Here is a 12,926-nt window from a genome sequence, read left to right as displayed (position 1 = left end):
GAGTCCTGCACTGTTTGAAGGAGTCTGAATTATAGTCCAAGTATAATGGAAATAAACTGGCAGGTTCTAAGCAGGGGGGTGACATGATTTGAGTTAGTTTTAAAATATCAATCTGGATGCTTGCTTGATAATTACTTACAAAGGGGCAAGGGTGGAGGCAGGGGCCATTTAGGGTGAGACTGCAAAGGCTGAGGAGAAAGGAGACTCTAAAGACTGGTAACAAATCTCAATGGTGAGGAGATTCATTGGTGAAGGGACGCTGAATTTATTTCAATAATGTCTCCATTTACGTGCAATGTGTTTGCTGTAAAATACATTGTTTTATTATTATTTTATCAGATACGGAGATGACGATGTGGTTGTAGGTTAGCAGTTACATATGTTAAAAAGGCGTCTTGCTGTTGCTGTAAGGAACCGCTAGGCAGGGCTTTTGGTCCTCCCAAAAGGGGAGCAACACTATCAAGGAAATTAATTCTTCCCTCAGGCGTAAACGCAAAATTGCAGAAACCATTTGCTAAACTTGGCCAGCCATCCTTAAGAGGGCAGAGAGCGCCTCCTCAGGCATTTTTCATTAGAGGCAATTTATCAGTTTTTACCTATTACGACGGACAACTGAAGAGAAACCCCCGACTATGGGAATGTATTGGCGTTCTTCTTGTGCTCAGACACAAGCTATGTTGAAAGTGGTATCAATAGTTGCCCTGACAGCAAACTGCCCTGCTCAGCTGCGATGGTGGAGCGCGGGGAGGTGATGGCCCTCAGCCACCCCGTCTTTCTGCGCATAAATCGGCATCGTAAACCATTCTGGAGGTGTCGTGATGGCGCTGAATGCATAAAAAGTGTTCGCAAGCCGACTCTATTGTCGCGTCATTCCTGGTAGCAGAGGGGACTGACCAGCCGCTCTCACGTCGCCAATGGTAGCGCGGCATACTAAAGCGTGGTTTGCACCTTGTGTGTCACAGATTTCTCGGGGTTTCTCGAGGGTGTTTCCAGTTTCCGCCTCCCCCTGCCTTTGCAGCCAGCCTGGCCCCAGCTGGGCACCGGCCTTTCACTCCATCTGTCCTTCCGCTGCGGACGAGCCTCTCTCGCCACATGGAGAACACAAGTTTGGCTCCCCAGTGTGATGATAACCCCACCCTCTCTGCTCAGCCGGAGCCCAGCGTCAGGCCGGCCGCAGGGCCCGTCGAGGAGATGGAGGGGGGAGAGCGTGGAAAGGCTGCCGCCTCACCTTCCCACCCCTCGCCACTTCGCAAGCACAGCCCCGGCGGACGCCGCGCCTGCGCGACCTTCACCCGCCCCACAGGCCAAATCGCCCGGTCCTTTCTCGTTTGCCTCCCTCTGCTCCGTCCCCAGCCCAGCCACGAACGGGCCCCACTGCAGCGGCGCCTCGCAGGTGGGAGTTTGCCCGCGTGTGCGCCGCGTCACGACGCGGGGAGGAGAGCGGAGGGGGCTGGGGCGACGGGGAGCCTCGCGGTCCCCGGCGCCCTGAGACGCGGCGGGTGCGGCCGCCCCCGGAGCCGCTGACTACGCCGCAGGCCGAGCCGCGGCCCCCTCCTCCCTCCTCCCTCCCTCCCGCCCGCTCCGGCCCCGCACGCCCTGGCTCCCGGCCTCCCGCCCCTACTCCACCCCCTTCCCCGGCCCGACCCCCAGCCTCTCCTTGTGTGTGCGCTTTAAATAGTTTCATTCTTTTTGGCAAAAGAATAATGTACCTGACTTTACCAGGGCGAACCAACCAGCCGAGAAGAACAAGGAACAGATGTAAAAAGAATAAAAGGAGAGAGGAAAAGAGATGAGACTCGTTTAAAGAAATCCAGGGGCTGAAGAGGTGGCTGCAGCAGCAGAGGCAGCTAGAGCTTCCCTCCCTGTCTGCGCGAGCTGCGGGCGGAGGCCGTTTTCACCAGTTGCAGATGTACCCTCGGGAACTCCTGGTCTGTTGGTTTTGTTTGCCAAACAAAGTCTTTTTTTCTTTGGCTCAGACACTGAAGAGGCCCCTGGATTTTTTTGCCACCGCGCCACAACCTGGCAGTTACCCGGGAGCCTTCCCAAGGAGCGGGCGGAGAAATGAGCCCTTCTGGGCGGAGGATGGGCAAAGGGCGTCAGCAGCTCGGGGCTCCGGCCGGGAAGCGCCTTCTGCTCCCCGGGAGCAGAGGGTCACCCAGCGGGCCTCCGGGCGGCGGCGGCGCCAGGGCGCAGCGCTTCCTGCTCTGGCTCTTCGTGCACGCGTGGCTGTGGGCGGCCTCGGGCTCGTCTGCCCAGGTGTTCAACCTCAGCCTTTCCGTGGACGAGGGCCTTCCTCCAGACACTCTAGTCGGCGACATCCGCGCGGGGCTGCCGGCCACGCAGCAGCAGCAGGAGGGGGGCGGCTTCTTTCTGTCTGAGGATTCGGATGAGTCCCCGTTGCTGGACGACTTCCACGTGCATCCGGACACAGGCATCATCCGCACGGCACGGCGCCTGGACCGAGAGCGGCGGGACCACTACAGCTTCGTGGCCGCCACGCTGCTGGGCGCGGTGGTGCAGGTGGAGATCCGCGTCAACGACGTGAACGACCACTCGCCCCGCTTTCCCCGCGACTCCCTGCAACTCGACGTCTCCGAGCTCAGCCCGCCAGGTACAGCCTTCCGCCTGCCAGGCGCCCAAGACCCGGACGCCGGGCTGTTCGGCACACAGGGCTACACCCTGGTGCAACCGTCCGGCCTCTCTGAGGACCCCGCAGGGCCGTTCTTCCAGTTGCGCTACGGGGCCCCGGTGTCACCAAAGTCGCCGCCGTCCTCGTCGTCCCTTGAGCCCCTAGAGCTGGTGCTGCTGCGGCGCTTGGACCGAGAGGCGGTGGCAGCACACGAGCTGCAGATTGAGGCGTGGGACGGCGGTCGCCCGCGGCGCACGGGCAGCCTGCGGGTGGACCTGCGCGTGCTGGATGAGAACGACAACCCACCCGTATTTGAGCAGAGCGAGTACCGCGCCGCCGTGCGCGAGGACGCGCTGCCGGGCGCCGAGGTCTGTCGCGTGCGCGCCACCGACCGTGACCTGGGGCCCAATGGCCACGTGCGCTACAGAATCCGCTCCCGGCAGGCGCCCGGGACGGGTGGCCGTGGCGGGCCACTGGGCGACGCGGCCTATTTCGCGGTGGAGGAGATGAGCGGGGTGGTGCGGGTGCAGAGGCCGCTGGACCGCGAGGCTCAGGCCTGGCACCAGCTGGTGGTGGAGGCCCGCGACGGAGGTGCCGAGCCCGAGGTTGCCACCGTGCGCGTGTCCATCGCGGTGCTGGACGTGAATGACAACTGGCCCGCCATTCATCTGCTCTTCCTTACCGAAGGAGGCGCCGCGCGCGTCTCTGAGGGCGCTCGAGTCGGCGACTATGTGGCTCGGGTCTCCGTGTCCGACGCGGACGGTGACCCAGAGAAGGCCGAGGAGGCCGTCAGGGAAGTCGGTATGGGCCTCGTGGGCGGGAGCATCTCGCTGGCCTTGGAGGGCGGAGAGGGAGCCTTTGCGCTGCGGTCCGGAGGCTCCTCAGGGGTATTCTTCCTCTGCGTCGAGGGGCCCCTAGACAGGGAGAGCAGAGACCTGTATGATTTGCGACTGGTGGCCACGGATGCGGGGACCCCGCCGCTGAGCACGGAGGAGACGCTGCTGCTCCGGGTCGCTGACCTCAATGACCAGCCGCCTCTCTTCAGCCAGGAGCATTACCGGGCCTCAGTGTCCGAGGCCGCGGCCCCCGGCACCGCGGTAGTGTGCGTCAGCGCCTCCGATGAGGATGAGCCTGGCACGGACCACGCCCGGGTGCGCTACGCGCTGGTCCCTCTCCCAGCGCGCTGCAACCCGGAGGCTCTGAGGCCCGCCGCTGAGTGTGGACCGTCCTTCAGCATCGATCCTGAAATTGGTGTGATTAGCACCACCCGGAGTCTAGACCGAGAGGTCCAGGAGGCCGTAGAGCTGAGAGTGGTGGCCCAAGACCTCGGAGAGCCCCCGCTCTCTGCCACCTGCCTTGTGAGCATCACTGTGGGCGACGTGAATGACAACGAGCCTGTCTTCCTGAAGCAGGTGTACAACGCCACCCTTCTGGAGCATGCCCCAGTCGGACACTGCTTTCTGCAGGTGAGCGCATCAGGTCTATCGGGAGGCCTGGGAAGGGATGGAGAGGTTGTGAGTAAGTACAAGGAAGGAGAATTGTGATGTGGATAGTTATACCCACGCTGAGAAGGCAGGGGACATGGGCTCTGGTTCCTCCTCTGCAGGGAGATGAATAGGTGCCCTCTGGTCACCTAACTTTTCTGAATGGTCTCTAAGGTCTTTTCTACCTCACATGATATTTGGATCTTGATTTTGCTTATGGAATGCTGATTTCCTTCAGTCTGTATATGAGCACCCAGATAGGTTTAGGAGGAACAACCCATTCTCGGTTTTACTTTTTAACAGTGTGCAAATGGCAATGTCACATATATTTGAGGATCATTATGTGGCATCCTGTGGCAATGTCACATATATTTGAGGATCATTATGTGGCCACCTGGCGAAGTGAGGTGGCCCTCACACATTGGTTTTTCAAGTAAACAAGTGTATTCCTTTAAACACTGAAACCGTTTTGAGTAACTATTTCCAGAGACTTCTTACACATTGTCCTACCTTCTCTGGAAGTTTACAAGAGGTAGTTGAGGACATCAAGTCATTTTTACCAGTTGCGGGTTGAACTCCTCCAGTGCTGCCTTCTGGATTCAGGAGTAGCGGGGCTCAATCATCCTTTATAAAATGGATGATATCCTTTATAAACGGATCTCAGAATGTTGTGATGTGCTCCCTTTTAGCAGTGCTCCTTATGGCTTCCAATTTCCTAGTATTTATCTGATGTGAGATAACAAACTAGATTTCCAAGACTGGTTTATTTACTCCAAGATAATTTGAGTAAATAAATAGAGCCTGAGAGGCTAACTAGTGAGTGAAGCTCTAAAACTCCATTTAGCTCTCAAGCTGGGTTGTTTTAAGACCTCTATGGCTTATTTCTTGGTTCTCAGGTGGGGGGTGGGGCAGGCGGGGTGAGGCTGTAGCCTTGATAAGTCATGTCTCAATAACCTTTAGATAAGTAAGATGCCACTGTATTTTAAAAATGAGTTACCTGACTTCTCTCTTTTTTTAATCCTTTGGCTCTGTGGGTAATAATAATCTCCATCCTTTTCTCGGGCACGACTGAAGACTCACTGAGTTGCTAGGTTATTAAAAGAAGGCTTGAAAATCAATTAATGCTTGCTGCTGAAACAGGTCCACAAATGCCGATGAATAACATAATGGAAGTTTATTTACATCTCAAGCAGAGTCTGATCCGATGCAGGTTGATTGGTCCTTCTCCATCCAGGGTAGGGCCAGGGCTGGGAGTGACGTAGATCAGGTCCATCAATGTCCTATTGGTCAGAGCTTAGCCATGTGGCCTCAGGTGTACTGCAAAGGTGGCTGAGAAATGGAGAGGAGCACATGCTGCCAGTGGGCACCAATTGTGTCTCCCATGGGTGCTGAAAACTGAAGTCATAATAGATGAGAGGTTGGATTAGATCATTTCCAAAATTTCTTCCATCTGGAAGACCTTAAGGATCTTGGTGCGAAACGGTACGACTGGACTCTATAAGCAGGGTAAATTAATTATGATTCCTTTAATTAGAACCTGTCTTTTTGGAGTCGTTTCTAAAATTGTGAGATGATTCTGCCATGAGGTGTGAGTTTATCCCGTTATTATGACTTGGTATGTGGCAGATCCATTATGGTGAGCTGAACTTGGCTCAAGTGCAAGACTGCATCCTCAGTCGCAAAAAAACCTTTCAGGTTGCCAAGTATTGTTATAGGTAGTATTAAAGGGTGCTGATTAGAATTTCTGGAAATTCCAGCAATCTAGCCACTCCAGGTTGCAGACACGTTCCTCTACGCTGGGCTCTCTGCCCTCACCATAGCAGCTTTGTGAACTTTCTGAGCTGCGTCAGCTCTCTGGCTGACTCTGTCCCCTAAGTCTCACCCAGAGTGTGTCTTCCATCTGCTTGTGATCTCTTTACTCTCAATCTTTCTTTATACCACTTTGTAAAAACAAACGTCCCCCACTCCCTTTGGATCTCATGGCCTCTCCTTTCTTCCAGGGCTTTGTTTAATTACATTGTATCAATTCTTACAGTTGAACCTTTCTGTCGCCCTTTACCCGTTTTCTCCCTTTAGACCTCATCTCGGCTCAATTCTCCTTCGTCAGAATCATAAAAATCCAAACTGAGAAATGACAGGAAAAAAAAAAAGTTCTTTCCTGGATTCCCTATAAGGGAATACCACGTCACCTAATAAAACAAAGCCTGAACTTCTAGGTGTCTTGGTGGTTACTCCACAACACTAATCCCGGGGCTTATTACGCTCTTTTTATGCTCCTACTACCACCCCAGGGCAGCCATCCTCCCATCCCCCAGTGCTGGCTGAACGCTTCCATGTTCTCAGACCCAAATTGGAACTTTCCAAAGACTTTAAATATGGGGCCGAACAAAGGGATTTAATACAGAGGACAAGAACTGGTAGCAGCCTGAGATGGGTGGCCTCTAGCCCCAAAGGGTTTTCACAACCTTGTGGGCACTTGTCTGGATTTCTTAGTTCCTTGCTCCCCACTGCCCCCCAGGTGGAGAGCCCCTTCTTGACAACCTGCTCCTCGGGGACTCCTTTCAGCATCTCTTGATATTTTCGTGGTCAAGGCAGTTGCTCCTGTGTTTGCCTCTGGGTTCTAGTGTCTGGCCTGAAAGACTCTCTTTTTCTTCAGATTACTGTCAAAGAGACTAACCTCAGCCTCTCTTGGTGGTGAGACTGCCACTCTCTGCCCCACACTAAATCCAACCACGTGAACTACACTGACAGTCTTTATCTTGTTGTTGTTGTTGTTATTTTTATAAATTTATTTATTTTTATTTGTTTATTTTTGGCTGCGTTAGGTCTTCGTTGTGGTGCATGGGCTTCTTGCAGTGGCTTCTCTTGTGGAGCACGGGCTCTTGGTGCGCGGGCTTCAGTAGTTGTGGCACACAGGCTTCAGTAGTCGTGGCACACGGGTTCAGTAGTTGTGGCACATGGGCTTAGTTGCTCCACGGCATGTGGGATCCTCCCGGATCGGGGCTCGAATCCGTGTCCCCTGCATTGGCAGGGGGATTCTTATCCACTGCGCCACTTTATCTTGTGACCAGATCTTCAAACAACGTAACTGCAGCCTTCATACCTGAACTACACACGTTCCATAACAAGATTATTCTCTTGTACTCCTCCAAATATCAGTACTGTGTTCATTCACTAATTCATTTGCTTAATCAGACAACAACATTCATTGAATAAACAACATTCCATGAACAGTATTTATGGGGTACGTATTACATTCCAGGAACTCGTGCTGGTGCTGGGGAGGCAGCGGTGAGGCCAGGTCCCTGTGCCAGCCAAGTGTAGAGTCCCAAGTCCTCCGTCCCCTGTCTCCTTCCCTCCTCCATGTGAAGGCATATGCCCCGCCCCCACTTGCTGATCACCCCTTCCCGCCCTGTTCTGATCTCCCCCACCACTATGCTACATTCTGCCTCTCCAAAGGCAGCTGTGTTCTTTTATTTCAGATCCACTGGGCTTTCTTCGTTTAACCTGACTCATTCTCTAAAGCATCTTGGGCGGCTGCCCGCTTCCTCTTTCTTGAATGCATCGTCTTCACTGCCTCCTGTCTCACTGCATCCTCTCTGTCTCTGTCTTGCCAATTCCTCCTTGTGTCCCCTGCTCAGTGTGATAGAGGTGTTTCCAAAGGTTTTGCCTTCCTCTCACTTCGCTCTTTTCTATACTTTCTACTTATGTATTCCCAGAACTGCAACTTTTTTTTTTTTTTTTTTTTTTTTAACATCTCCAGGGTCGACCTCCTTTGCTAACTGCAGATTAACATTTCTCTACCTGGTACGTATCTCTGCCTGGAAGTATTTTTGACATCTCAAATTCTGACATTTTTTAAATCGAAGTCATTTATCTTCTACTCTTTCTTTCTTTTTTCCCCCAACCTTCATTAATCAGCTCCTTTTTGAAACTTTCTATATTTTGTTAATGGATCCCTTCTACAGATGTATTTATGCATTTGGTGTGTGTCTGTCTGCGTTTTTGCTATTTGTTGGAGTGGTTGTGGGTTTCATTGCTGAGAGGGACAAGGGTGAAGAGCAAGGTCGTGGCTCATATGAATTAATTGGGTAAAAAGCAGGTCTTGGGATCCCACACATGGGCTGTGGGAGAGAACACCCGCTGTGCTCGTGTGCTTGCTCTTCTGGTCTGACTTTGAGGAGCCTGACTAGGAGGGGTGCCTGGGCATTAGACATAATATCGACCGTCTGGGAAGATGTGGAAGATGGGAAGGCCTGATGCCAACTGTGCTCCCTGGCCTGAGAAGGACTAACCTATATCTTGTTTCTGATTCATTACATCTTTTGGGGTTACTTTCTTTTATGAATCCCCAAGCCCTTAGGAAAGCCTTTCTAAATGTGTGAACTTTGTCTCAACTGTACTGTGGAGGTAAACATGGAAAACCCAAAACACCGCCTGGGGTGGTATGATTTAAGGGAAGGATTATTAATTAGCTTTAGTCAGTGTCCAGGGCTGGCAGCCCCTCTCCTGAAGTCTGGGTGGTGATGATGGCAAGGGATGCCGAGGTAGGCGGCCCTTAGGAACAGTGTGAGGCCTTCTTTCAAGAGGCTGTCCTGGTGCCAGCCTTGGATTAAGGCAGATGTTTCCTAACCCTTCATATCATCTTTGGTTCCTCCCCAAATGTGACCGCACTGGTTGCCAAGGCCTTCGTGTGTCCCTTCGTTTACACTCATTGTCGCCTCCCTAGTCTGTCCACATTGTTCCTTGTCTTCTGGTGCCTGTTCTTGACAAGAGAGATTTGGGGCGTATCTCAAATGCCACCTCCTCCCACTAAATGCTTCCTTCTTCTGTCTAGCTCTTTTCTTAATGGTCTTTATGGTGCTACGGTTGTCTACTTGTATCAGTAAGACGATGGATTGTGATTACCTTGTGCTGTTACAACTTAACGGTATTTGAGTCCCTGTAATTCCTAGTGTTCTCAATCTCATATACTGGAAGATCAACATTTTTGTTAAATTGTATTGAAGAGCATAATGAAAACAAATTTACTAGTCAGTGGTAGAGCTAGTAAAGGTTTTTACTTTCTATTTTATATTTTTTTTTACATTTCATTTGTATGTATATTAAATTTATTGTAAAGTTTCTTTCCTCCATATATTTTATCATTGATCTTTTGGAATTTTATGGTCTGAATTGCATTGTTTATCCCTCATCTTATTACAGACATACTCTTACTGCTTACCTTACATACAAGCTTATGTACTTACCTAGTGTGTGCCAGCTTTGATGGCCATAGAATTGTATTACCATATATGATTGTCTCATTCTGGCTCTTTTGAATGGACCTGACCTGTCTGTACATGCACACGGAAAGCATGTGAGATCTCCACAGTGGTCATTTGCATCTGTCTCCAGGAGGAGTCTAGATTACCTGCCAACTGTCATCTTCCCTGAATTATCCGACTCCTGCTGGCCTTCCATTGTAGTTCCCAGCGTGTGTTGGTACATGCCTCTGGCTTTGCTTTGATGACCTGTTTTAGGTACTTGAGACTGGCTGTAGAATTCTCTCAGACTTCGTTTTGGTAGCCTTCCTCTCCCTGTCCCCCACCCAGCTGCTACCCAAGACCAATCAGCTGGCTTTACTTCCTTTCCCCTTTGCCTGCTTGAGAAAGATGATCAGATAATTTGTTTGGCTATGTAATAGGAGGGGTATAGCCTGGAATCTGTGGGATGCATCTCTAGTTACAGTCAATATATAACTTGCAAGTACTTTGTCTAGTTCTTGGTTCTAGAACTAAAGATGATTGACATTACATGGTAGAGAGTTCTTAGCTTTGAAGACTAAACTTAAGCTGCACACAGTGATGAAAAATATAGCCAGACTATGGGATCAGTGTGCCTGGGTTTGAATCTCAGCTCCACTACTTACTAGCCATGTGATCTTGGGCACTGTGCCTCAGTTTCCTCATCTGGAAAATATGGATAACAATGGTATCAGCTTGATATAAAGTTTTTATGTGTGTGATGAATTAGTACATGTATCTTAAAACAATGCTTGACTCGTAGTAAGTCCTGAATGCATGCTATTTATTATTAAATGCTAGTAAATAAGACTTCTAGAAATGATGAAGACTATTTTGCCTGATATAGTGAATGCTGAGGACTAATTAAAAATGACATTTCAAATAAAATTCTTGGAACTTCCCTGGTAGTTCAGTGGTAAAGGATCCGCCTTACAGTGCAGGGAACGTGGGTTCGATCCCTGGTCAGGGAACTAAGATCCCACATGCCACAGGGCAACTAAACCCACGTGCCACAACTACTGAGGTTGTGCGCCTCAACTAGAGCCTATGTGCTGCAAACTACAGAGCCCACGTGCTCTGGAACCCACGCACCACAACTACAGAGCCCATGCGCTCAGGAGCCTGTGTGCCACAACTAGAGAGAAGCCCGCACGCTGCAGCGGAAGATCCCTCATGCCACAACTAAGACCCAACGTAGCCAAAAAAAAAACCAATAAATAAATCTTTTTTAAAAAAGTTCTCTTGCACGAAAAGCAGAAAAAGTTTAAATTGTGTATTCAGTTTTTAGTTAGATGTATGTGTCTGGCAATGAAGAGAGAAACCTGTTTTGCTTACATTGGAAGCTTGTAACATCTCCTTATGGGTTTATGGAATCCCATGTGTCTTCAAGGAAGGTTCAAATGACCTCTCAATAGCTATCCTCCACCCCTACCCCACCCCCTACACTGCCACATTAAAAAACACTGTGACAGTCATAGAGGGGAGGCAGTGTGATGTAAGTTGTGGCAAAGGCCTTGGTGTGATGGGTCATGAGTCCTCAGGGTTTCACCCCAAGGGTGCTAAGCATCACACTTAGATTCAGTGGGATCCCTTTCAGCTGTGCAGGGCATGATTCTGGTCTACAGAGTAACTTAGTATGTTTTTTTTTATTGAGTTATAATTAACATACAATATGATATAGTTTGAGGTGTTCAACATAGCGATTCAATATTCTTATACATTATGAAATGATCACCACAATAAGTCCAGTTACCATCCATCACCATACAAAGTTGCTGCAATGTTATCAATGATATTTCCTGTACATTACATCCCCAAGACTTATTTATTTTATAAGTGGAAGCTTGTACCTCTTACTCCCTTCATGTATTTCACCTGTCCCCCAACCCCACTCCCCTCTGGCAACCAACAGTTTGTTCTCTGTACCTATAAGTTTGTTTCTGTTTTGGTTTTTTTTTGTTTGCTTTGTTTGTTAGATTACACATACCAGTGAAATCACATGGTATTTGTCTTTCTTTTTCTTACTTATTTCACTTACCATAATACCCTCTGCATCTGTCCATGTTGCCACAGATCGCAAGATTTCATTCTTTTTTATGGCAGAGTAATATTCCATTGTATATATGTGTATATATATCCCATCTTTTTTACCCATTCATCTGTTGATGGACACCTAGCTTGCTTCCATATCTTGGCTATTGTAAATAGTGCTGCAATGAACATAGAAGTACATGTATCTTTTCGAATTAGTGTTTTCATTTTCTTTGGGTAAATACCCAGAAGTGGAATTGCTGGGTCATATGGTAGCTCTATTTTTAGTTTTCTGAGGAGCCTCCATACTGTTTTCTGTAGTGGCTATACCAGTTTACAGTCCCATTAACAGTGCACGAGGGTACCCTTTTCTCCACATCTTGTCTTTTAGAAATAGCCATTCTGACAGGTATGAGGTGATCTCACTGTGATTTTAATTTGCATTTTCCTGATTATTAGTGATGTTGAGCACCTTTTTGTGTGCCTGTTGGCCACCTGTATGTCTTCTTTGGAAAAATATCTATTCAGGTCCTCTGCCCATATTTGACTGGGTTGTTTGGTTTTTAGCTATTGAGCTGTATGAGTTCTTTAAATATTTTGGATATCAACCCCTTATCAGATACATTGTTTGAAGATATCCTATTCAATAGCTCACCTTTTAGTTTTGTCAGTGGTTTCCGTCACTGTGAAAAAGCTTTTTAGTTTGATGTAGTCCCATTTGTTTATTTTTGCTTATGTTGCCCTTTCTGGAGGAGACATATGCCAAAAAATATCTCTAAGACTGATGTCAAAGAAGTTACTACCTATGTTTTCTTCTAGGAGTTTTATGGTTTCAAGTCCTACATTTAAGTCTTTAAAACCATTTTTGTATATGGTATAAGAAAGTGGTCCAGTTCCATTATTTTACATGTGGCTGTCCAGTTTTCCCAACACTGTTCAATTATTGAAGAGACTATCTTTTCCCCATTGTATTCTTACCTCCTTGACCATATGAACATGGGTTTATTTCTGGGCTCTCTATTCTGTTCAGTTGTTCTGTGTGTTTGTTTTGGTATCAGTGCCATAGTGTTTTGATTACTGTAGCTTTGTAGTATAGTTTCAAGTCTGGGAGTGTGACACCTCCAGATTTGTTCTTCTTTCTCAAGATTGCTTTGTATATTTGGGGCCTTTTGTGGTTCCATACAAATTTTAGGATTATTTGTTCTAGTTCTGTGAAAAATGTCATTGATATTTTGATAGGGATTGCATTGAATCTGCAGATTATTTGGGGTAGTATGGATATTTTAATGATACTGATCTTTCCAATCCATGAGCATGGTGTATCTTTCCATATGTTTGTGTCATCTTCAGTTTCTTCCATCAGTGTCTTATAGTTTCCAGAATACAGGTTTTTCACCTCTTTGGTTAAATTTATTCTTAGGTATTTTATTCTTTTTGATGCAATTGTTAATGGGGTTGTTTTCTTAATTTCTCTTTCTGATAGTTCTCTTTCTCTTT

At 48.5% G+C, this 12,926-nt stretch overlaps 1 protein-coding gene across 1 annotated transcript in view; it reads left to right on the top strand.

Annotated features, from left to right (window-relative positions):
• Window positions 1-2,061: 2,061 nt before the first annotated feature.
• DCHS2 (dachsous cadherin-related 2) overlaps window positions 2,062-12,926 on the top strand; it is a 288,245-nt gene continuing 277,380 nt past the window's right edge. Inside the window, exon 1 of the mRNA XM_060095313.1 lies at window positions 2,062-4,095. Coding sequence (XP_059951296.1) covers window positions 2,062-4,095 — 2,034 coding nt within the window. The remainder of the gene's footprint in view (window positions 4,096-12,926) is intronic.

This window comes from Mesoplodon densirostris, chromosome 1 (genome assembly GCF_025265405.1).
Source record: "Mesoplodon densirostris isolate mMesDen1 chromosome 1, mMesDen1 primary haplotype, whole genome shotgun sequence".
NCBI lineage: Eukaryota > Metazoa > Chordata > Mammalia > Artiodactyla > Ziphiidae > Mesoplodon > Mesoplodon densirostris.
This window is presented reverse-complemented; position numbering and strand designations above follow the sequence as displayed.